Raw genomic sequence first — 24,856 nt, forward strand, 5'->3', positions numbered from 1 at the left:
TGGCTCAAGGAATTTTCCTCAGTTTTACAGCTATGTAAAATTGGTCAAGACCCTTACATGTACCACATGCCTGTTGTTGATAATTAATTCACCTCACGTAAATGAGTGAAAATTTTAAATGATCATAACGTAAGTTCTTTTTATACAATAATATAGAACTCAGATTATAAATTTCCTTATCTAGTTCCTTTAAAACTTACCCACATTCCCACAAGGATTTCTGATTCCTCCTCCCCCAAATAGCAGTGGGCATTTATTTCTAACATAATCTAGAGAATCTTACTTCTTAAAATAATAATATTGTATGTCCTATTTTCCCTAGAGAGCGCTGGATTTGGAGTCACAGACTTGCTCTGATATTTAGAAACAGCGTCTTTGGGAAGGTGGCACTTGCCCTCACTGGGCCTCAATTTTTTTATCTGTGAAACGATAACCTACATCATGGGTTGGTTGTGAGAATATAAAAAACGAGCATCAGTTACCTTTGTAATTTCATTCTTTCCTCAATTGCACTTTGGTCATTTCTGTTTTTTAAAACTCGTGTCACAGCGTTAAGTGGAAACGGAACTAGAAGCTCCTTGAAAGTAGGGCTTCCTTCCCAATACTCTGGCAGACGACCAATAAATGTGTACTAAATGAAGCACTTCATTTCACAAACGACGTGGCATTCTGAGGGTTACAAACGTTCCCAATCAACTCACACTTTATAAAGCATTTAGCTACCTATAAACTAGTATTTAACAGGCACCAAAATCCTAGATCTCCAAGGCAGGCCGAGGTCACACAATCAAGGGAACACCAGGAGCTACCGTCAGCCCATCCGTGACGCACTTCCGGAGCGACGCTTTCCCTCCACGCTGGGACTGGGTTGTGGGGGAGGGAGGCGGTTAGTGGGCTTTAGCGCCTTTTCTGGCGGCGGTAGATTTGAAGCGCTTTACAGGACGGGACCCTAGGAAGAGGAGACGGTACTGGTACAGGTAGGTGGCGTGAGGCCCGTGTTGTTTCGGTGGCGTCCTTCGCAGCAGACCCGGGGTAGGAGAGCGGGAAGGGCCCGAGAAGAGGGGCGGAGCCGGCACGGTAGGCCCTGCCGAGATAACCGTCTTCCCCTCGCGGTATCGGGCTGCTTGATTCCAGAGGGGACCCCCAAGGACCGTGGCGCTGGCTTTGCAGCTGGAGAAGGCTTCCAGCCGTGCCTTCAGGTCTGGGAAACGTCCCTCCTCCTGCCAGCCCCCGCCCTCTCGATTCGGGCGCACGCCTCCCTTCCTGACGCATTTTGCCGCACAAGCTGTAATATGGCGGCAGCGACGGCGGCCTGAACTCTAGAGAGCCAGGGTGATTTTTGATGCTTCAAAATTGTAAGACTAAACACTAAACTGGTGAAGGTGGGAGGATTGGTGGGGAAGGGGGAGGCGTAACATGACGTCCTGTCAGGTTAGGGTTGGAGAGTGGCAGGCGACGAGCCTGAATCGCGGGTTAAGATTAGACTGAAGACAGGCTTGCCTCCTCTTGCGACCTTTTCCTTTTAGACAGCGTCTTTTGTGCATAGGTAAGTGGCACAGGCCACTTAGTTAAGCATTCTTCTAAAACTCAAATCCAGGCTCTCTTCCCTCATCCCAGAGCTGTCTCCACGTTATCCCACGTTTCCGAGTAGCTTTGAGCAACGCAGGCCTGTTAGGAGGAGGGAATTCGTTTAGGAGGAAGGTGATGGCTTCGGAGCTTCTTGTGCTTTGGCGGTAGTTGTGCGAATCTGGCTCATCTTTAGACTTTTAAGGAGCTAAGTTGAGGTCTGCGGGAATGAAGAACTCCCAGTCGTTTTGGAAATGTTATAAAAGCATCATTTTGTGCATTGATCTTAATTTCTCACAACAGTACTTTCTGTGCAGGATCAAGTTTTTGCAGTAGTGATAACAAGTACATCCAAGGAACAATTAAATGGTTTGGAAATTTGGAGGTACGTCAACATTCAGCAGCTAAAACCAGAGTGGGGAAAAATATGTGTGTGTGTGTCTGTATGTGTCCCCCTTTGGCAAAGAATGGCCAGTAATTTACAGATTAGGAAGGATGGTGGGGATGGGGTGTGTGACATTTTTAAAATTGTGCCATAAAATCCAGAAAAGCACAGATATCTAGAATACCCACTTTTCTCACTGATAATTTGTTAAGTACCAGAAAATTTACCCGTTTTAGCATCCCCCTTTTAGCCATTTGAGATGGGATTATTTTTATAACAAATTACATACTTCAGCCTTAGAATTCATTTTTCGTTGTTTAATGTATTATGATTCAGGATTATTGGTGCCCTAGGATCCTAATGGGTCTTGTCTTGTAGTAGGAATCTGTGCCTTTTTAAAAAAATTATGTTTGCTTTTTATGGTCTTTTGTTTTGTTGTTGCAAGCTATTGGCAGGTAGCCTTCCCCTGCTGTCAGGAGTGTACAAGTTTGCACACTTCCTAAGTTAGAAAATTTTGGTTTGTTTCTGGTTCAGCCATCTTTCTGAACCTCAGTTTCTTCATATATAAAATATTTTGATTTCAGACTATCAACTATGGGCTTCAAAAATAAATATTCAGGTTTGTTAAAATTTTGTGTAAAATTGGCTTTCAGGTAAGAACTCAAAGCTTCTATGAATGAAGTGAAAGGCATACATTACATTTGTTGTGACTTATTAAAGGTCTGTAGTTTTTGGTGCTTCTTATTGTGGTCTTGCATTATCCGTGGTCGCTATGTAAGGTCTTTGTACTTTTGCATATTTTAAATTAGGTTTTCTGACAGGCAGCATTCATTCTTTATGCAGAGTGAAATTGGTAGCCATTCATAATAGGATGAACTAGTTGTAATAGTTGTTAGCACACCATCTGCAATTCTTTCAGTGTTGCTCTTTTAAGAAATACACGTTGATTGGTGTTTTTTTCCTTACTATACTAATTATAATGTATTATCTACTTTTAGTATACTAATGTATTAAGGTGTCTTGGGAATCATAGATAATTCAAGTGATTTGAAAAGTTTGTTGCAAATCTCTGCTGCATTGTGGTATTACATCCTTTTTTGTCTTTAATATTAGCAACAAGCTTCAGTTTTCATTTAAGTGTCAATGATTTTGCCGTGGGTTAATGCATATACTGTCTACGTAAGAATTCTGCATTATTTTGTTTCTATAGGGCAAATCTTGCATCTGGACATTTACTACATGCAGTATTATAAGTACTCAGAGAAAATGATTGTAACTGGGACTTTGTACTTTTGTTACAAAGGAAATCTTTAGCACTTTGTTTTAGTTTGAGTGGTGGCTTAAAATAATCACCAACCTCTTCCTGAAATTTAATTGCATTATACTTACAAATATAGGCATCGATTTTTGATATTAAAATGTTCTTTTTAAAACATGAATGATTTAACTCATTGATTTTTAAAATGAATGAAGCCTGTTTATATATTAAGACACTGTTAATAACGTAAAATCTCAGCTAATGTTTACTCATAACTAAATCATTGCGTTATGGTCATATGGTGGAAAATTAAATAAGCCATTACCTGGAATATTTCTGGATAAGCTCGTTTCTACAATAAAGCTGTAGAGTATAAGAAAACTCTTGCTTTTTTCCAGTTGTAACCTTGATCCATTCACTTCAACACACTAGTTCTCTTGTTTTCAATCTATAAAATCAGAAAATTGGACTAGATTATCTCTAAGTTTCCTTAAAATTTCAGAAGTCTGTAGTTCTTCTTGTAGGAATTAACTGGGTTGAGTAATATTGCTAACATGGTGTAAGTAACTCTGGAGACAGTGGAATTAATTTACCATTATAAGAATTGAGATAATTACAGGTACAATAATAATATTAGAAGGGATTTCCCACTTAATATACTCTCTTTTTAGTTCAATGCTAACACAGTTTTACTATATTTTTGTCTTAGATTGTATGTGTGAAAACATGTAATCTCTTATTATTATAGCATATTATTTACACTGAACTTGGCAACATTACAGCTTTTCTCTTTAAGTTTTCTAAAGGATTTAAGAATTCAGGAAGTGCCTATACATTGTTTATCATGTTTCTACCAGTGATGGTTTGTGACTAACTGACAGAGACTAAGGGAAGGGACACCATATGGAAGAGGATAGTTGTCTTTCCTGATGCCTCAGAATGTTAACTTTTTTGTACTTAGCTCATTAGCAATCTGGCATTTATAAATTTATTTAATTATTTTTGAAGCAATACATTTTTATTTCTCATTTATTCTCTGTGAACTACATTAGGAGTAGGGTAAAGAGGCTGATTTGAATATTGTATTGCTTTCTTTGAAAGTAATCTTCAAGATCTGCTATAATTTTAATTAGTTTAACTTAAATGATTGCACTTAGAGGTGGAACTCTTATATGAGAATTATCACCCATTTTATTAAACTCAAGCAGATAAGAACTTCTCATCTTTGTTTCTTGGTCCTGAACTGAATATGCTCCCTCTTACAGCAGATTGTTTTTAAAAAGAGAGAGGGAGGGAGGAAGAAAGAGAGAAAAGGAAAGAAGGAAAGAAACACTTTGTTAACAGAACTCAGTAGGCAGATCTAGGAAAAAGGTTGTTTCAGTTATGAAACAGGCTGACAGGATGGTTACTGGTAGGCTCTGGGAGAGTTTACTGACTACAGATACATAGTACTTGTAGGAGGAAAGGCACTAAGTTTTAATAGCAGAGTCTAGTTCTGCACATGCCTCAATAAACATTCTTTCTATTTGATAATGTAGTCCTGGGCCAGGCACTGACTGCTTGGTGTTGAAGATACAAAGGTTCTGAATTCAAGGAGTTTACAGACGAGTTTATGATAAAGAAAATAAGATTCAACAAAGGAAGATTATTTAAGCTTCAGAGTAAGGGCTGAACTCCCAAAGTGTACCCTGGCTAGGTTGAATCTTTAAGGACACATAGAAATTAGCCAAGGGAATGGGAAAGGGTAAAGACCTGCTAATCATGTTAAAAGTTTAAAAGGATTTATTATCTGCTTTTCCAAGATTCAAGACTATGCTGACTCCTTCATACTGTGTGAAGCTTCCAAATAATTCTTTGAATGTAATAAAATCATTGCATTATTTCTTTCCTAATTACAAATACCTTGTCTTTTACTATATATTTTAATTAGTTGCCTATATTCTTGTGCCCTCGTCCTTGTTACTTTAGGGTGAATATGGAAATTATTTTATGTATGAACCTGTAAGAGTAAACTTTTCAAATACGAATTTACTTCTGATATTTTTTATGGAATATATTTGTTGCAGAACTTTATACATCTTAGCATTTCGTATTTAAAATTTTATAAAATCTCTTATTGACATACAAAAATATATTGTTAAGCATTTAAAACGTGATTTTGTCTGCTTAGAAAAAAGTGGAATATACATTAAAATATTAAAAGTTATAGCTAAGTATCAGGATTTTATGCATTTTGTGTAATCTAACTTTTCAATGAGCTTATTTATTTAAAATATTTTCATTATGAATAAAGTAGATGAAATTAAGTATTATCACATACTCAAATTTCTGAATGGGAGGGGCAGGGAAGTTGAGTGCATGAGGTCAAGTAGATAAATAGTAACAGCTAATAGGCAATAATGGAAACTAGGTCAAACTGGAACATATACACCTCATGTAATGGGGGCAGACTATGCTGATTTCTGTATGGGAACAGCACACATTGTAATAAATAGTGATTTTTTTTTTTCAAGAAAAATTTATATCTGGATTTTCTAGAAATAGTTGCAACTCATTTGGATTAAACAAATTTGCAGCAAACAGATCACCCACGTAGACTACTACAATGAAAGCTTTCATTATGTACGATTCTTGGGAAATACATGAATTATTTTACTGAAAATTGCAAAGGCTTGATTTTTTTTTCCCCCTGAGCTATATTTTTGGTATTTCTCTGCAGTTCTCTCTTTTTCTTGGAAAAAAAATGAAACATTGACCAGGTGTTTGTTTTGTGGTTGATTTTAGATACTATTTGAGTAATACCAGGAAATCATAATTATAGAGGAAACATTATGTCCTTTTTCTGATTAGATGGAATCTGATTTCAGTAACATTAGAGACATAGTGTTGAGCCACCTTGTGTCACCATTGTTCTTCATTAGCTGTCACTAATAGATCATTTACATACTTAAGAGATTTGTGTAGTGCTGTTAATGATAATTTTCTATCTTTAATCTTTCTTGAATTAAGACATATTTGTCATTTCAGGAAAACTAACGTTAATCTATTTCTATGAAAAGTATCCTTGTGTGGTATCCTAAGTATAACTACTTACAGACATGTACATTATAATCTTAGAAAGTTGTATATATATTTTCCTTTTTATTACAAATGTTTTCTTTATAGCAGCAATTAGTATCTTTATTAAAGTAGAAAAACGTATAGTCAGACAAAAATCCCTCTCCCAGTCTTACAACCAAACGCAGTAATGATTATTTCTTTACAATCTTTTTCTTTCTTTCTTTTTGTAAGTCTTTGAATTTGAGGGTTAGGGGTGGTTTATGAGATTATAATGATACTGCATATGCTGTTTTATATTTGGATTATTTTTAACAATTTATGAACATTTTCTAAATTATTAATCTTTGTAAGCATTGGTTTAAAAACTATATTTTATTCAACCAGAGAACATAATTAAACCATTTTTCATATCGAATATGTTGCTTCTGGTGATATGTTAATAAAAGGAATAGTAATATGGCCAACTTTATACATGAAGGCTTTCTAAGTTTAGGGTAGTTCCTTACAGTAGATTCCAAGTAGTTAAATTTTACTGATTTAAGGTATAAACCAATTTAAGGTATAAAAACTTAAGAGTTTCACATATTGTTTCCAGAGGAGTGCTGTCTTGGGAATTATTCTTTTAAAAGATCTTTGCTTACTTTGATAGGCAAGATATTATCTCATTTTATTAGTATTTTTAAAAATATTTTTCTTGATTATAACAGTAGGTACTGCTTCAACTGTTGAAAAAATTTGGAAAACAGAAATACATAAAAATTATCCTTAAACCCATGGCCCAAGTATAATCAATGTTAATATATTGGTAAATCCTATTTCTTCTTGCCTTATTTTTTTTTGAGATATAATTGACATATATGATTATATATTTCAGGTATACAACATGCTTTGACATATATATTGTGAAATGATTACTATAATAAATCTAGTTAACATCCATCACTTCACATAGTTATAATTTTTTTCTTGTGATAAGAACTTTTAAGATCTCCTATCTTACTTAGCAACTTTAAAATATATGGTACAGTATTAACTATAATTACCATGCTGTACATTACATTCTCGAACTTTGTGAATTTGAGATTTTTGTTTTTTAAGATTCTACATATAAGTGAGATCTTAAGTATTATAAGTATTTGTCTGATTTATTTCACTTATTATGTTTCCAGGGTTCATCCATGTTGTGACGAGTGGTTAAATTTCCTTCTTTTTTTATTGCTGAATAATATTTCATTGTGTATGCGTATATTTTTTACTTACCTTTTTTAGATACCACATTTAAGTGAGATCATACAGTATTTTTCTTTGTCTGACAATTTCACTTAGCTTAATGCCCTCAAGATCCATTGATGTCTCAAGTGGCAGGATTTCCTTTTTATGGCTGAATAGTATTCCATTATGTATCTCAATCACATTTTCTTTATTCGTTCATATGTTGATGGACACTTAGGTTTCTCCATCTCTTGGCTATTATAGATAATGCTGCAGTGAACATGGTATAGTTATCTCTTCAACGTAGTAATTTGGTTTTCTATCTTTTTTTAATGTGCATCTGATATGTGTAAAATTGGAATTTTACAGACACTACTGCTTACTAATTTACTTTTTTTCACCTAATATGAGTATTCTCCCATTCATGGGGAGTCTTTGATAATTTTTCTTTTTCAGTTTTATTTATAATTTTTAATAATATTCATGTGCTATAAAATTGATAGGTTATACAGTAAAAAAATCTTCTTACCCAGTTTTCCCCGGCTACCCATTTCCTCCCCTACCAGATGACTCTTTGTTAGACAAGGCCTCTGTATTATTTGTTTACTTAAAAAAATATATCTACAAAGAAAGTAGTCTATACACATTTCTGTACCTTGCCCTTTTTTTCACACTTAACAAAATGTCTTGCAGATAGCAGTACGTGGACAGCTTCCTCTTTGTTTTTTATGCAGATGTGATAAGATTTATATAGCCTATTCCTCCTATGTGGACATTTAGGTTTACAGCCTTTTAGCTACTACAAATGATGGTGCCTTGAAAACCTTATTTTGCAAATGTGTAGGATGTATATAAAATAAATTCCTAGAAATGGAGCTATTGAGTCGAAGAGTATTTAATGCATTCATAATACTTTATGATGTCAGATTGGCAAAGGACTATATCGATTTACTCCTTTACTAGCAGCAGCAATGTATTATTAGGTCAGTATTTTTTATTTTTGTCAAATCCATAGGTGAAAAATATTATCTCTATAATTTTAACATGTAAGAATATGATTTCCAATGGCACAGATGAATACCATCCATTTTATGAAGGTATCGTTTATTTAACCAATTTCTATTACTGTACCAACCGGTTTGTTTTTTATTTTACTATTGTAAAATGTACTACAGTGACAGTATATATGAATTTTTTATACTTAATAGTTTAAAAGGATTTATTATCTATTTATAACATATAATGTTGGTATCTCATTTAATATTTTTTCCATGTTGTATTTAAAAATTGTGTTTTCATAGGCAGTGTAATATTCCATCATATGAACATTTTGTAGTTTACTTACTTAATTGTGTTGGACATTTACGTTGTTTCTAATTATTGTCTATTATTTAAAAAAAACCAAGGAACATTTCATTTAAAATGGTTGCCTTTCTAGAGATTCTAAGAGACTGAATTACTAAAGTATTAAAGGTTAGAATGACTATGAATATATTCAAAGTCTTAGTCTATAATGCCAAATTGCTTACCAGAATTGTTCATACTATTTGTATTTTTAATTTACTTTCTGTGTATTGTATGTTTATGTTCCTTTGGGTGGGCTTTCTGCTTTTAGTTGTTTGGTACATGGATCCTATGATAGTGGTTCTCAAAGGTGGAAACAAAGGGACAATGAGAGTTTTCTTTGATCATCACTTGGAGTGATATTTAACAGTTAGGACCAAGGATGCTTAATTTTCTGCAGAAATTAGGACAGTCCTAGTCAGTGCAGAATTAAACTAGTGCCCCCATTATTAAGCACTGTTCTACAGAAAGAAAATGAATACATCATGTTTGTTGAAAAGATTTACCCCAATTTTTTACTTTCTAATTTTACATTGATAAATAGATATAAATTTTTTCATGAAGTCAAATTTCTTTATCTCCATTATTTATTTCATTATTGTGAACCTGAAAATTTATTTAACTATCCAGAGTTTAGGTAAATATTCACATGTATTTTTCATAGTTTCCATTTTGGGGGATAGAGTTTTGTAAAAAGAAAAATTTCCTAAGATCTTCTAGACTTGAGAACTCTTTTGAAGTGTTTGTTTTACAGGTCTATATTTGTTGTAGAAAACATGGGAAATAAAAAAACTAAAATAAAAACCACCTATCCTTTTACTTAGAGGTAGGCTTTTAATATTTTCATGTATTTTCTATTTTATTTTACTCTGCAGGTATATTTTAAATTTTATTAATTTAAATTGGGAAACTAATACATGAATATATTGTCGTTGCAAAAATTCAAACCTTATAGCTAAAGCTAAAGACCCCCATCTACTTCCATCCCTACTCCTGGTCTCTGCAAAGTACTGTAGCAGTTTTGGTATATATCTTTTTTTTTTTTTTTTTTTAATTTATTGGGGTATATATCTCAAGACCCGTTTCTTTTAGATACAGAGTATTATTTTAGGGTATAAAAAAATACTTATGTGCAATTTTGCTTTTTTTTCCTTTTCAGTTAAGTAGGGTTTTTTTGGATAATGTCTGTAAAGACTTTTTAAACTGCTGTGTAATATTAAATAGTATGTATATACCATAATTTATTCAGCTTTTCTCTCATTGTGGGACATTTTGGGTGTTACCTTTTTGTTGTTTTTGTAATATTGCAGAAAAGCATTCTCACACATGCCTGTCCTTTCATGTCTGTATTAGGTTGGTGCAAAAGTAATTGCAGGTTAAAAGGTTAAAAATAGTTGCAAAAACCGTAATTACTTTTGCACCAACGTAATATATTCATTCATTTATTAAATACTGATTTTCTGCCGTAGCCAAACACTGAGGCACTAGGAATTAAGAGGTGATCAAAACTGCAAAGGTCTGTCATATCATGGAATTTATATTCTAGTAAGAGAAATAGATATAAAAACTTGAATTTTTAATAAAATACCGAATAGCAATGAATGCTGGGAGGAAAATAAAGCAGAGTAAGAGGATATAAAGTGGTGGAGGACAGGGGCTGCTCCTTAGAGTAGTTTCCATGAGGAAGTGCTACTTGAGCAATGGCTTCAATCAGTGAGAGGATGAACCATGTTCTAAAGATCTGGGGTTAAGATCATTCCACGGAGAGGGAAGCAAATGTGAAAGACTGGATGAGGGAATAGGTCTTGGAATGTTTGAAGAACAGCAGAAACACCAGTGTGTCTGAAGCAAGTTGTGAAGAATGTTAGATGAAGTCAACAGGAACTAAAATACTTAGAGCTGTGCCGTTCAGCACAGTAGCCCTGAGCTGCATGTGGTTACTGAGCTCTTGAAATGTGGCTGGTCTGAATGGACAGACACTGGATTTCCAAGACTTAGTACCAAAAAAAGAATGTGATGTATATCATTAATAACATCTTATGTTGATTATATGTTGAAATAATATGTTGGACGTACTGAATTATATATATTATTAAAATTAACCTATTTTTTTTTACTTTTTAAAATGTGGCTACTAAAAATTTAAAACTACGTTATGTGGCTCATATTTTATTGGTCAGCACTAATTTAGGGTCTTAAAATCCATGGTAAGACATTTTGATTAAATATGATAGTAAGACATTGGAAAATATTAGGAAGATGAATGATGTGATAAGTTTTGTGCATTTAAAGAATCATTCATTCTATCCTGGTTATTCTGTGGAGAGTAGACGGTACAGGACTAAGTAAAAGGAAGAAAACTAGTTAGAAGGTTTTCATCTGTAGTAGTCCAGATGAAAAATGATAATGGTGAAAGACAGTGTAAACATCGGGATAATTTTTGAAGCTAGTGTCAAACTGACTTGCTAATGGTTTTGATAATGGGCTGTGAGGAGAATAGAACCAAAGATGATTCCAAGTTTTCAGCCTTAGCAGCTGAGTTGGACAGTGAAATATTTACTGTTTTTTGAGAGAATTGGGGTAGAGAAATAAGAGTTTTGTTTTAGATATATTGTTTTTAATAAAGTAAACTTTGTATTGAAGTATAACATAGCATACTGAGAAGAATGCAAATTCTAGGTGGATTGACGTTTTCCCCAAGTGAACTCACCTATACAAGTAGCACTCAGATCAAAAAACAAAACAAACCACTATCCTAGTCGCTCCCACTTGTGCTCCTAACTCCATAAATTGGTCATGGTGTTCATTGCAATTTCAAAGGCCCAAAACTATAGGATTGTTTTCACTGTACTTCAAAATTGAGAAACTTAGAAAATCATGAAAGATTGTGTTATCTAAAAGGTTATATATAGGTAATTAGGAATTATTTTCTGAGCTTTCTTATCGATTGCCTGCTTTTCGTATTTGGAGTTTGTTTTCAAGAATACAGTATATAGGAAATTAACTGTAGTCTTAAACTATTTGATGTATTTCGGGCAGTACTATATATATTCTACTCATTTTGTAAGGTAGAACTCTCCACCTGGGATATTGTAGTTAAACAAAAAGATCTAGAGGTGGTTTTTTATTTTTTTTAGGAAAATAAATACTTAAACTGCTTCTGAAACTTCCTCTATTGCCGAAAGTAGAGAATTTAAGAATGCCTACAAAAATTATTTAGAAGATAAAAGGGATAATCGGGTACTACCTTAGTAGTAATGTAGTACTTTTCTTTAAGATAGGGTAGTCTCTTCAGATTTATGGATTCAACATATTCTTAATTTTAAATGTGCAGTAATTGAAATTCTGTACAAGTAAAAAACTTAATGCAACAAATTTGGCAAGATATTAGAATTGCTAAGATTTTGTTTTGTCTTACTGTTTTCAGGAAGTCTATGTCCATGGTATGCTGAAGGATTGAAAGGTTATCTTTTTTGCTTAGTTTCATGTGAAACAAATTCTAGTATCAGATATCTGTTAGAAATAAAAAAATGAAGTTATGAGAAAATGGTATATTCTTCCTGTTTCCATTCAGTAATGCCAAAAGTGACAATACCAGCACTTGGACTCTATTTGAATGCAACATAATCTTATTTGTATGTAATTTAATCTCTAATTCACATAATCAACATAAAACAAATGAATGACTACATGTAATTTGTATTTTTCAAGTTATTGGTAACTTGGGCAGTCTTCTTCCTTGCTTTTATTGTTGAATATTCTGACTTGTGCTTTGTGGGGTGTGTAAAATTGGTAAGGGATGATGGGAGCTATGTGAACCAACATTTGGATAAAATTATGTTGAGTTACATAAATACAAATGCACACAAATGAGTATGAGTAAAACCGGGGAAATGTGAATAGGATAAGTGGGTTGTATGAGCGTTTTTATGCTTTTATGCTACAATTATACTCTAGTATAGTAATACTAGAGTTTTGTAAAATGTTACCATCGGGTGTAACTGGGTAGAGTACACACTGTATCTTCCTGTATTGTTTCCTACAACTCTGTTGTGACTGGGTGATTTTCCCAATAAAAATTGTTAAAGAGAGTAATGAATCTGTTCAGGATGGAGGATATTGATCTTTCAAAGCCTCACTCGACCCAAGATATCATCAAGTACTGCTTGCTGAATTACAAGCTCAAATACGGTAATTTTCAGGAAAGCATATCCATTTTAGTTAGTCTCTGTTTTGAGTGGATGTAACTGTCATTTTTATAGCCCATCATTTTTGTATGCTATTTACACTAAGTGCCTTTGTTTCTTCTACTCTTCACCTTACCCTGTCATTCCTCACCAGGTATTATGATTCAAACTTTTTCAGTCCTTAAATGCTTTATCAAGAAGAATGTCTGTTAAATAATAGCCATCTGCTATGTAGATAAAACTGTTACACAGAGTAGCCCACTTATTGGTGATTTTTGTGTGTCTACACTAACTAGCATATTAGTAAAAGTTATTGCTTATGATCAGAAAATAGCCTGATATGTAAAACAATGTGCTTTTACTCAAAATGTAAATCTACCATGTATTACTATAGTTAAAAAATCCTACTTTCTTCCTTGATGATTTCTTTTTGGTGATTTTTTAAGAATTTGATTGATTTTCTTTTTAAAACTACCATTTTAATTAAAACTAATTTTTGTTTTCTAGGAGCAAAAGGATTGGATCAGTTTGTCCTTGATTTTTCTCTGTTTAAAGGTGATTTACCTGTTGAGTTCACTAAAACAGACTTAATACAATTTTCTGTTTGGGGTGGCAATTTGTATTTGGTTGTTAAAATAGAAATTTAATTATATAATGGCTAAGCCTTTTCTTTTATATCTTTTCTATTTGCTTCACAAAATGAAATCTAATCTCTTAAAGAACAATCCATGTGATTTGTCATGGAAGTAAATATCATCAAAGGAAGTAAATACCAAAATAAATTCAAACTACATTTCTAGTTTATGCTCCACAGAATATTTTTTTTCTGGAAATTTATGGGAAATCTTTGTCTGTTTGCCTGAAACAGTATTTTACTCATAGATTGAGTTATTGGAGCCATGGGAATAAAGGTTCAGCGTCCTCGATGTTTTTTTGACATTGCCATTAATAATCAACCTGGTAAGAAAATTAATGTTCCTATTTAACCTTTATAAATGAGAGTTTAATATTTTAAATTAGTAAAGAAGTTTAAAACACCTATCTTTCTTTTCAGCTGGAAGAGTTGTCTTTGAATTATTTTCTGATGTGTGCCCCAAAACATGCGAGAACTTTCGTTGTCTTTGTACAGGTTTGTTGACACTTTCAATTGCCCTAATAGTAGTCCCACTTGACTATGGCTTGCTTTAATTTTTACTTAACACATTTTAGATTTCTTTATGCATATTCCTTTTTTCTCTTAACATACAGATTATACAACATTGACTAGAATGTGAAAGTAATTCTTAGAAATAATAGTTGTAATGGGATTTTATCTGAGATTGATTTCTACATTTTTACACTCCAGGAAAACATGGATGATTTTCAAATGAAGTTTTTAAAAAAATTACTGAGGGGAGTGAAAAAGCCTGTAGTTTAAAGAAATCTGTATAGTTCAAGAGAAGTATATTTTACAGAGTGAAAGCTTTCATCATTAATTTTGCTTCAATGCTACTTCCTTGATTTTCTTTCTACTAAATGGCCTACTAATTTTTCTTATTTATAGGTGAAAAGGGGACAGGGAAATCAACTCAGAAGCCGTTACATTATAAGAGTTGTCTCTTTCACAGAGTTGTCAAAGATTTTATGGTTCAAGGTGGTGATTTCAGTGAAGGTAAGACTTTGGTTCCCACAAAAGAAAATCATATATTTTTGTTAAATATCATAGGTCTCAACATTAGACAAGTCTTAGTACAGTTTTCTTCTCACCCCATTTAGTCTTTGGTCAAATAATTAGAAGTGTAATTAGAAGTACTCATAGAAATAGATAAAAAGAATGAAGCATAGGAAATAATGCCACTTTTGATACATGAATGAATTTCAGAAATTTGCCTCTGAGTAAAAAAACAAAATATTATATTCATCTTTTAGTAACCTATCAGTGTATCTGTCTGATTTTGTCACACCTAATAATCTTTATAGTACAGTTTTTACCGATCCTTTTTTATTAGACAAACATTGAAATTGTATTTTAAAGATACTTTGAACAAAAATGTCAGTTATTTTTAAAAACCTACATAATGATTAGAATCTGAAATTCTTTTTTTCACATATCTTAATAGATTTTGTCATATTCTTACTATTATATGACAAGGAAAAGAAAGTAATTTGGGATCTTGTCAGTATTGACTTTATGATTTGCTGTGAACCTTGGAGTATTATTGATTCAAAATCATTCGATCACCAACTTTCTAAGAAGTGTTTTGTTCAGGTAGCATATTCAAGGAGATTACTGTCTTGAGAGTTCTAAGAATCCATGTGTTTCATTCTTAGGAAATGGACGAGGAGGGGAATCTATTTATGGAGGATTTTTTGAAGGTAAAAATGCTTACTTTTAAATTGTGTTTTTAATGTTTTCTACTTTATTAATTTGATTTTTCTCTTGAATCATTAAGATTATTCATTGAACAGTATACTAATATCCACCTATCTTCAACTACTCTGGAGGTTAATTTTGAAAAATCTGTGAAAAATTTTATAAAACATCTATAGAGGTAGGATTTTTTTTGTCTAGGACATCATATATCATCTTGAAGAGTTGCAATAATCTATAATAAACTCAGAATTGTAGTGCTAGACTGGGAACTTCTATGGCATCTTAATCCTGTTTTAAATTTATATTTTCAAAGCAATTTTTAAAATTCTTTTTATTGAAGTATAGTTGACATACAATATTATATTAGTTTCAAGCATACAACATAGTGATTAGACATTTAAATAACTTATGAAATGATTAAGTCTAGTAACCATCTGTCCCCATACCAAGTTATTACAATGTTATTGACTATATTCCCTATGTTGTACATTACATCTTCATAATTCATTTAGTTTATAATGGGAAGTTTGTACCTCTTAGTCCCCATTACCTATTTCACCTGTCCTCCTATATCCCTCCCTTCTGGCAACCATCAGTTTGTTCTCTGAATCTGAGTCTGTTTCTGCTTTGGTTGTTCATTTGTTTTTCTTTATAAATTCCACATATAAGTGAAACCGTATGGTATTTGTCTTTCTCTGACTTATTTCACTTAGCATAATACCCTCTATTTCCATCCATTGTCACAGATGGCAAGATTTCGTTCTTTTTGTGGCTGAGTAATATTCCATTGTATGTCTATACCGTATTTTCTTTAATCCATTCATCTATTGATGGACACTTAGGTTGCTTCAGTGTTGTAAATCTTGTTTATTATAAATAATGCTACAGTGAACAAAGGGATGCATATGTGTGTTTGTTTTTTGTGTTTTTTTTTTAACCCTAACCCTGCATATATGTTTTTGAATTAGTGTTTTTGTTTTCTTCGGATAAATACCCAAAAGTGGAATTGCTGGATTTTATGGTAGTTCCATTTTTAATTTTTTGAGGAACTTCCATACTGTTTGCCATAATGGCTGACCAATTTACGGTCCCACCAACAGTGCATGAGGGTCCCTTTTTTTTCACTTATCATGCTTACCACTTGTTATTTGTTGCCTTTTTTGTTTTTGTTTTTTTATTTTTCAATTACAGTTGACATTCAATATTAGTTTGTAGTGTATAGCATAGTGGTTAGACATTTTTGTAATTTAATGAAGTGAATCCACTCAATTAGTCTAGTACCCACCTGGCATTATACACAGTTATTACAATATTATCGACTATATTTCCTATACTGTACTGTACATCCCCGTGACTATTTTGCAACTACCAGTTTGTACTTCTTAATCCCTTTTCCTTTTTTACCCAACCTCTCTCCCATCTGGCAACCATCAGTTTGTTCTCTGCATCTATGAGTCTGTTTCTGTTTTTTTGTTGTTGTTTGTTTTTTTCCTATAACACAGCTGCTTTTTTTTAACTTTTTAATTTAAGTGTGTTTTTCCAGGTGCTAAGACCAATATTTTTCCAGGACCCGGTCAAGTAGTTGTTTCAATTTAATTGTGGAGGGTGCAGCTCACAGTGGCCCACGTGGGGATCAAACCGGCAACCTTGTTACTAACAGTACAGGGCTCTAACCAACTGAGCCAACTGGCCGCCCCGTTTCTGTTTTTTTTTAACCCAACCTCTCTCCCATCTGGCAACCATTAATTTATTCTCTGTATCTATGAGTCTGTTTCTGTTTTGTTTGTTTATTTTGTTCTTTAAATTCTACATATAAGTGAAATCATACGGTATTTGTCTTTCTATGTCTGACTTATTTCATTTAACCTAATACCCTCTAGGTCTGTCCATGTTGCCACATGTTGTTTTTGATAATAGCCATTCAGGCAGGTATGAGGTGGTATCTCATTATAGTTTTGATTTATATTTCTCTCATGATTAGTGATGTTGAACATCTGTTCATGTGTCTGTTGACCATCGGTACATCTTAGAATAACGTCTGCTCAGGTCCTCTGCCCATTTGTTAATCAGTTGTTTTTTTGGTGTTATATCAGTTCTTTATATATTTTGTATATTAAGCCCTTTTCAGATACTTGATTTGCAAATATCTTCTCCCATTCAATACGTTACCTTTTTGTTCTGTTGGTTTCCTTTGTTTTCTAGTGCAAAGTTTTTAGTTTGATATAGTCCCATTTGTTTATTTTTGTGTTTGTTGCCTTGACTGAGAAGACAGACTCCAAAAAATAGTGCTAAGACCAATGTCAAAGAGTTTATTGCCTGTGTTTTCTTGCACGGGTTTTATGGTTTCTGCTCTTACATTTAAGTCTTTAATCTGTTTTGTGTTTATTTTTGTATATGGTATAAGAAAGTGGTCCAGTTGCCTTTTTTTGCATGTATCTGTCCAGTTTTCCCATTACCATTTGAAGAGACTGTCTTTACCCCATTGTATATTATTGCCTTATTTGTCATAGATTAATTAACTATGTAAGTGTGGGTTTATTTCTGGATTCGCTGTTCTGTTCCATCTTTATACATGTGTGTGTTTGTACCAGTACCATATTGTTTTGATTGCTGTAGCTTTGTAGTATAGTGTGAAGTCAAGGTGTGTGATACCTCCAGCTTTGTTCTTTCTCAAGGTTGCTTTGGCTATGTAGGGTCTTTTGTGTGTGGTTCCATACACAGAATATTCTAATTCTGTGAGAAATTTCATTGGTATTTTGATACAGATTGCATTGAATCTGTAGATTGTTTGGGTAGTAAGGACATTTTAATGATGTTAATTCTTCCAATCCATGAGCATGGTGTGTTTTGCTGTTGTGTTGCCTTCTATTTCTTTCAGTGTACATACAGGTCTTTCACCTCCTTCGTTAAATTTATTCCTAGGTATTTTATGCTTTTTGGTGAAGTTGTAAATGGGATTGTTTTCCTAATTTCTCTTCCTGATAATTCGTTGTTAGTGTATAGGAAAGTAGCAGGTTTCTGTATATTAATTTTGTATCCTGCAACTTTACTGAATTTGTTTATTTTACTAGTTTTATTGGTAGAGTGTTTAGGGTTTTTAATATGCTATCTGCAAATAGTGACAATTTTACTTCTTCCTTTCCAATTTGGATGCCTTTTATTTCTTTTTCTTGCCTAATTGCTGTGGTTAGGACTTTCGATACTGTGTTGAATAAAAGTGGCGAGAGTGGGCATCCTTGTCTTGTTTCTGATCTTAGAAGAACAGCTTTCAGCTTTTTACCATTAAGTATAATGTTATCTATGGGTTTGTCACAGATGGCCTATATTATATTGAGGTATGTTCTCTCTGTACCCACTTTGTTGAGAGTTTTTATCATAAATGGATATTGAATGATCTTAATCTTTATTAAAGGAGATTCTACAGTATTTCTTAGTAACGATACTTACATTTTTAGTGGGCCAATTTTTCTGTGATTTTTTTTTTTAAACTCTTTGATATTCTAAAATTTGGCTATGATGTTTTTCCCAAGTTTAACTTTTCTCTCTGAGATTTTTTTATTGATCTGAAGATTATTTGAAAGACTATAAGCATGTGATCATCGAAATAACTTTGTATTTCCCATCATTCATCTTGGGGATTCACTGAAATTTTGTTTCATATTCCATTTACTTTGTTCTCATTCTGATCCACGATGGGAAGGCAAGCTTCTCTCTTTACAATAAGTAATGCTGTGACAGAGATTAAGTTAATGAATGCCTCTCTGTGCTCTGGATATGTGCCTTTTTGTGCTTAAAAATGAAACAAATGAAGTATAAAAGAATCCTATCTGGATTCTTTCTCTTCCTTTTTAGGAGTTTCATTTTCTTTAAGCAAAGAAATTTGTATTGTCTTTTCCCCCAAAAAAATGTAAAGGACAAATGGAAATGGAAAGAAAGAGAATAGATACAGTATTTGGATTTTATAGCAAGAGATTAAAAATTAGAAATGTATTAATCTGAAAAAATGGAGGAAGGAATTGGTTAACATTTGACTCTTCTTTTAATCTGACATTTATATAAATTTTGTCTGACAATTACACATGATATGAACACAGAATGATGTGGGGTTTTTTGGAGTTTATCCCTATATTATAACTGAAAACTTTGCTTCTCTGTAGATGAAAGTTTTGCTGTTAAGCACAACAAAGAATTTCTCTTGTCAATGGCCAACAGAGGAAAGGATACAAATGGTTCACAGTTCTTCATGTAAGTATTTATGATTTGATGGCTTAAAATATCCCTCTTTTGGTGTGTCTTTTCTGTGTGCCTGCCATCGATCACTAATAAATAGAAGAAGGATTCATAAAGGGACAATTTTTGAAGGAGGGAGAACAAAGAATTGCTGAAGATTGGGAAATTGTTGAAAGGGGAGTTGAACTGTAGGGCTAAAGTTTTCAAATGATAAAAACTTGTCAAGAGGACACAGGAGACAGTTTGAAGGGGTGGGGTTCCCAGTGGCCAAATTAGGACAATTTGACCATCAAAATAAATAATGATAATAATCAGGTTATAAAATAAAACAAATCCAGGAGTCCACACAGATAGAAATAATAACTGAGTGAATAACAGGGAAGAAGGAAAAAGCTGTTCCTTAGAAGAATGTCAACTAATAAATGTAAAAGGAGTGATAGAATTAGAAAAAAATGACCATTTTCCAATCATCTAGTAAATATTGATTCAGGAAAGAATTAACTATTATCCTGGTAAATTTAGAGGGCATGTTTAACAAGGAATGAGGTATTTACATAGAGACTCTCTCCATAAGTTACTTAATTATAAAGAGTAAAAATACAGTCGATCCTTATTATTCAGAGATTCTGTATTTGTGGATTTGCCTACTCACTAAAATAAATTTGTAACCCCAAAGTCCATACTGCTAGTGTTTTCCAATTCTAACTACAAAAAAATTGTGACCAGGACTCTTGTCAGCAATGCATATTTTTTATCATGTCCTGTGGGTACAGATTTGCTCTTTCCTTCAAGACCCTTAAATTCTTCTGGTCTCAGAAGAACTTAATCTGTTAGCACTGTGTGTATTATTCTAATGTTTTTCTATTCCATATTTGTAACTATCTTCTTTAACAGTTAAAAACCTGGCTCCCATTATCTTCAAATTTTCTACTCATTTGCTGAATCCTAAAATAAAAAATTGCCATCCTATACCACTGTGAAAAGGAACCTATTAACTAGACTTCACTGTTTATAGCTATTTTTGTGTTTAGACAGAGAATGATATTTAGTTAAAATATTATGTTTAAAAGTTACCTGGGTTAGTAATTTTTGAGGTGAATTTTATATGGTCTGACTCTCAACATGCTATATATGATGTTTTATTCTGGAAATCACTCCCTAGATAGAACGTTCTCTCTTTTTTGTTGTTGTTGTTGTTGCTGTATAATGCTCTATTATGTGTATATACTGTAGTATATGGGTCTTGCTGATTTTTTTTAAGTGCAAACAACTACCATGTTTGTTGTAGAAAAATTAGACCACACAAATAAAAACAAGAAAAACATTCCCATCCCCAGAGCATCTTCCTAATACAATAAAAATGTAGGTAGAGTGTTGCATATAATCTATAATCAACTTTCAGATATAATACAAATTTCTTTGCAATCACTAAATATTAATCAACATTTTAATAACTGTATGTTAATTTATTGTTTGAATGCACTGTGCTTTGTTTAATTAACTTAATTTTTGTACATTTGTTTTGTTCCCATATTTCAAAGTGCTGCAGTGAACATTGTGCCTGTTATTTGATGCATTTTAATTATTTCTTTTATATAAGTTACTAGAAGTTTACTTAGTGAAATGATTATACATTTTCAAGCCTTTCCATGTATATTGCTGCTTTGACTTTCAAAAGGAAGTACAGTATAGTATCAGCAGTAAGTGCCAGTTTCACCAGATCCTTAGCAACACTATTATCATTAATTTTCCTTTAAAATTCTTCCTGTGCTAGCTAAAACCCTTACGTTCATATACTCTTTCAAGTATATTCTCTGAATCTTTCTTATAAGTGTTAATTTCCTCTTACCTCTTTCCATTTCTAAATAACCCCTCTCTACTTTTCCTGTGTTCTATTATTTTTTCTTTAAAGGAAACAGCTTCAGTTTTTAATCATTAAAAAAATTTTTTTATCTTGGTAACATATATAAAATTGGCCACTTTCACCATTTGTAAGTGTACAATTCAGTGGTATTAAATATACAGAGGGTGCCAAAAAATATATATGTATTTTAAGAAAGGAAAAAATTGTATTAAAATTATAATACTCAACATATACTGATAACGAAAGATGCATACAAGTCAAGTATATACATTTTTTTGGCACCCCTAGTTTTGAAAGAGCTTTGTAACTATCACCACTGTTTCCCAAACCATTTCATCATCCCAAGGACTAACCATTTTCCTTTTCCCCCACCCCTGATGACCTCTATTCTACTTTCCATCTCTATGAATTTGCTTATTCTAGTGGAATCATGCAATATTTGTCTTTTTGTGTCTGGCTTATTTCACTTAGCATGTTTTCAAGGTTCATTCATCTCATGTATCAAAACGTCCTTTTTATGGCTGAACATCACTTCATTATATGCATCTACATACCACATTTTATTTATCCGCATTCATCTGTTGGTAGACATATGGTTGGTTTCACCTTTTGGCTATTATGAATAATGCTGCAAAGAACATTGACATACACATATTTGTTTGAGTCCCTGTTTTCAATTCTTTTGGATATATATATACCTAGGAGTTGAATTGTTGGTTCATATGATAATTTATGGTTAGCTGTTTGAGGAGCTGACCAAACTGTTTTCCACAGTGGTTGTGTCATTTTATATATCACGTGCACTGTATAAGAGTTCCTATTTTTCCATGTACTCATCAACACACTTTTTCACCAATCTGAGAATGACCATGAAAGCACTGCTGCTAGTATTGCTTTAGGGGTTACAAATTCTAATGAGCAAGTAAACTTGCAGATTCCGAATCTCTGAAGTGAGGAGCGACTATATCTAGATGCAAAGTAGATAGAGAGATAGAGAGATAGCTATAGATAGGTATATACTGAATATAATAACATGTAATATAAATACATATGTGATGAACACCTAGGTTTTTACATGTCTACATGGTTTTAGCAAGTTCAAGTGAGCATAGCTTTTGATACTGAGAAAATAATAATAGGTTTTTTAAAAGTAAGGTGAAGTTTTAAAAATATATGTACGGGTTAGAAAATTTTTTAGTAGTATTGCATGTGCTTTAGCCAAAGGTTAAAGTCTTTTTGATAAGATTTTTAAAAAATACTAAATCTTATAGAGTGCCCATCTACAGTCCACGGTACCAGTATGTCCTAGCAGCTACTCAAGTATCACTCTTCTTAACTACAAAGCTTTAAGGCTGGTATGGAGAAAGAAAGAATTTTTTAAAATTGCTTCATTTGCAAAAAAAGACTTGTTGCTTATTTTGAGTTTTGTCCAAAGTTTTAATCAAGATCTTCTTCTTCAACATGATGCTTATGTCAGGGTTAACAAACCCAAAGGTCTATAGTTCTTAGGCAACTAATATAAGCAATAAAGCCTGCTGGGACAAGAAACTAAATTGTTAATCCCTGTATTAAAGAAGACGGGATTGTCAGCCTGGCCAATTTGTCATGTGCCAGGTGCCACATCTCCCACGTTTCCAAAAGGTCTGAAATCTGGATTTTTGTGTAAAAGAATCCAACATTTAAAATATTGGCAGCTAATTTAAAAATTTATAAACACTATATGGATCATTTTCAAAAGAAAATATAAGGGCCATCAGAATATGATCTGTACTTTAACTGTTTAAAATGTTACGATTGAAAACACTAATGTTAAATCCATAAACTGGTGAAATGGTTCGATAAATTATGGTATGTTCATATAGTAGAACATTATGCAACCATGAATGTTCAATGAGAACCCAGTCACATGCAAGAAACATAGGTGGATAGAAATAACACCAAAAATGTCAACTTTAATTACATGTACATTTTCAACCATGTGTAGATATTAACTTTTACAATCAGAAAAAGTTTTTGAAAATTCATTATGTGGAAAGCATCTTGCATTCTCTTCTACTTAAAGTTAAGGTAATAAGATTCTATTATGTTTAATATATATGATTTGTTTGTTTGCAACTTTGTTTCCAATGCAGTTATTTTCTTTTCCTTTTTAGAGATGCTAACTTTGTTTTTCTCTGACTTTGTTTTTATTCTTCTGTCTGATGATTTCCAAAAGAACAACGAAACCAACTCCTCATTTGGATGGGTAAAGATTATTTTAATTTATTTTATAACCTACTTTAAATTAATATTAAAATAAGAAGCTTTTATTTAATCATCTTTACTTGACTCTTTAGGCATCATGTTGTTTTTGGACAAGTGATTTCTGGGCAAGAAGTCGTGAGAGAGATAGAAAACCAGAAAACAGATGCAGCTAGCAAACCATTTGCTGAGGTGCGGATACTCAGCTGTGGAGAGCTGATTCCCAAATCTAAGGGTAAGAATTACATATTTCTGATAATTCTTATGCATATAAAACAAGTGGGGGCATTCTAAACAGTTGGCATGAAATTCACATTAAAGTGAAAATAAATATAAGGTTTTTATGTTTTTAATATATTTTTGTGTGTTTTAAGTGTGTTTTATCTTCATACTTTGTTCATTTACCACAGAACTGCTTAACTTTTTCTTGTTATTAATTTGTAGTAATTTGTCCTTCTGCTTCCACTTTGTTTTTGGGGTTTTTTAAAAACTGTAGTTGTCCTAATAGCACGGACAATAAATATTCTTCTAAGGAAAAAGATGATGGAAAGAAGATGATAGTTGAAGAAAATAATATAGATTAAGAAACTTCAGGGGAATAAATTATTTCCCCTTAATTCATTGCTTAGATTCAGAAGCATCTGGCATGTTTGAGAACCTTCGTTTACTTAGACCAGACATTTGAAGTTAACATTAATATTTTGATATCTGAAATGTTAAAAACTTTGTTTTTAGTAAATATTTGTCTTTATATTACATATGAAATGTGTAACTGCTACCATTTGTTACAGATACTGGTTCTGACACTCCAAAGTAACGGGATGAGATTACATTCAAACCTGTGTAGAAAGCAATAAAATATTAAATTGACTCTCTTTGTATTCTTCCTAGTCTAGGCACCAATAATATCAATACTTAGTTTTTCATGGTTAACAAAGGTGAGAGTCATCTATAATCATACTGATCCTCACAATAAGCCTGTAAAATTATTTCCCCTATTTTACAGATGAAGATATATTTACCACATCAGGGAACTAAGCATCAAACCCAAGTTTGCTGCCTCCAGATATAAAGCGCTTTCTGTTATGTGTTGCTAATTCATTAAAGTCTTTAACATTCCTTTCAGAATTGCCCAGAGTAGAACATTATATTCTCA

At 32.7% G+C, this 24,856-nt stretch overlaps 2 protein-coding genes across 11 annotated transcripts in view; one reads left to right on the plus strand and one right to left on the minus strand.

The window, feature by feature from the left end:
* Positions 1-837, minus strand: part of FASTKD1 (FASTK mitochondrial RNA regulator 1) — a 36,483-nt gene extending 35,646 nt beyond the window's left edge. For both annotated transcript variants that reach the window (XM_088794625.1, XM_088794623.1), the window contains exon 1: positions 483-837. The gene's annotated coding sequence lies outside the window, so the exon portion shown is untranslated. The remainder of the gene's footprint in view (positions 1-482) is intronic.
* The window catches only part of PPIG (peptidylprolyl isomerase G), a 47,824-nt gene continuing 23,780 nt past the window's right edge, over positions 813-24,856 (plus strand). The window contains exons 1-10 of one of the 9 annotated variants that reach the window (XM_019727384.3): positions 823-977; positions 1,884-1,951; positions 13,520-13,567; positions 13,895-13,972; positions 14,067-14,141; positions 14,556-14,663; positions 15,323-15,367; positions 19,523-19,610; positions 23,675-23,704; positions 23,796-23,935. In XM_019727384.3, coding sequence (XP_019582943.1) covers positions 13,912-13,972; positions 14,067-14,141; positions 14,556-14,663; positions 15,323-15,367; positions 19,523-19,610; positions 23,675-23,704; positions 23,796-23,935 — 547 coding nt within the window. In that variant the 5' untranslated portion in view covers positions 823-977; positions 1,884-1,951; positions 13,520-13,567; positions 13,895-13,911. Of the gene's footprint in view, positions 978-1,240; positions 1,356-1,883; positions 1,952-13,519; positions 13,568-13,880; positions 13,973-14,066; positions 14,142-14,555; positions 14,664-15,322; positions 15,368-19,522; positions 19,611-23,674; positions 23,705-23,795; positions 23,936-24,856 lie in introns of those variants that run through there. The other 8 variants (XM_019727382.3, XM_019727383.3, XM_074337645.2 and 5 more) reach the window with 8 other exon arrangements.

Source organism: Rhinolophus sinicus, chromosome 17, assembly GCF_057876585.1.
Source record: "Rhinolophus sinicus isolate RSI-liver-muscle chromosome 17, RSI-T2T, whole genome shotgun sequence".
NCBI classification, from domain to species: Eukaryota; Metazoa; Chordata; class Mammalia; order Chiroptera; family Rhinolophidae; genus Rhinolophus; species Rhinolophus sinicus.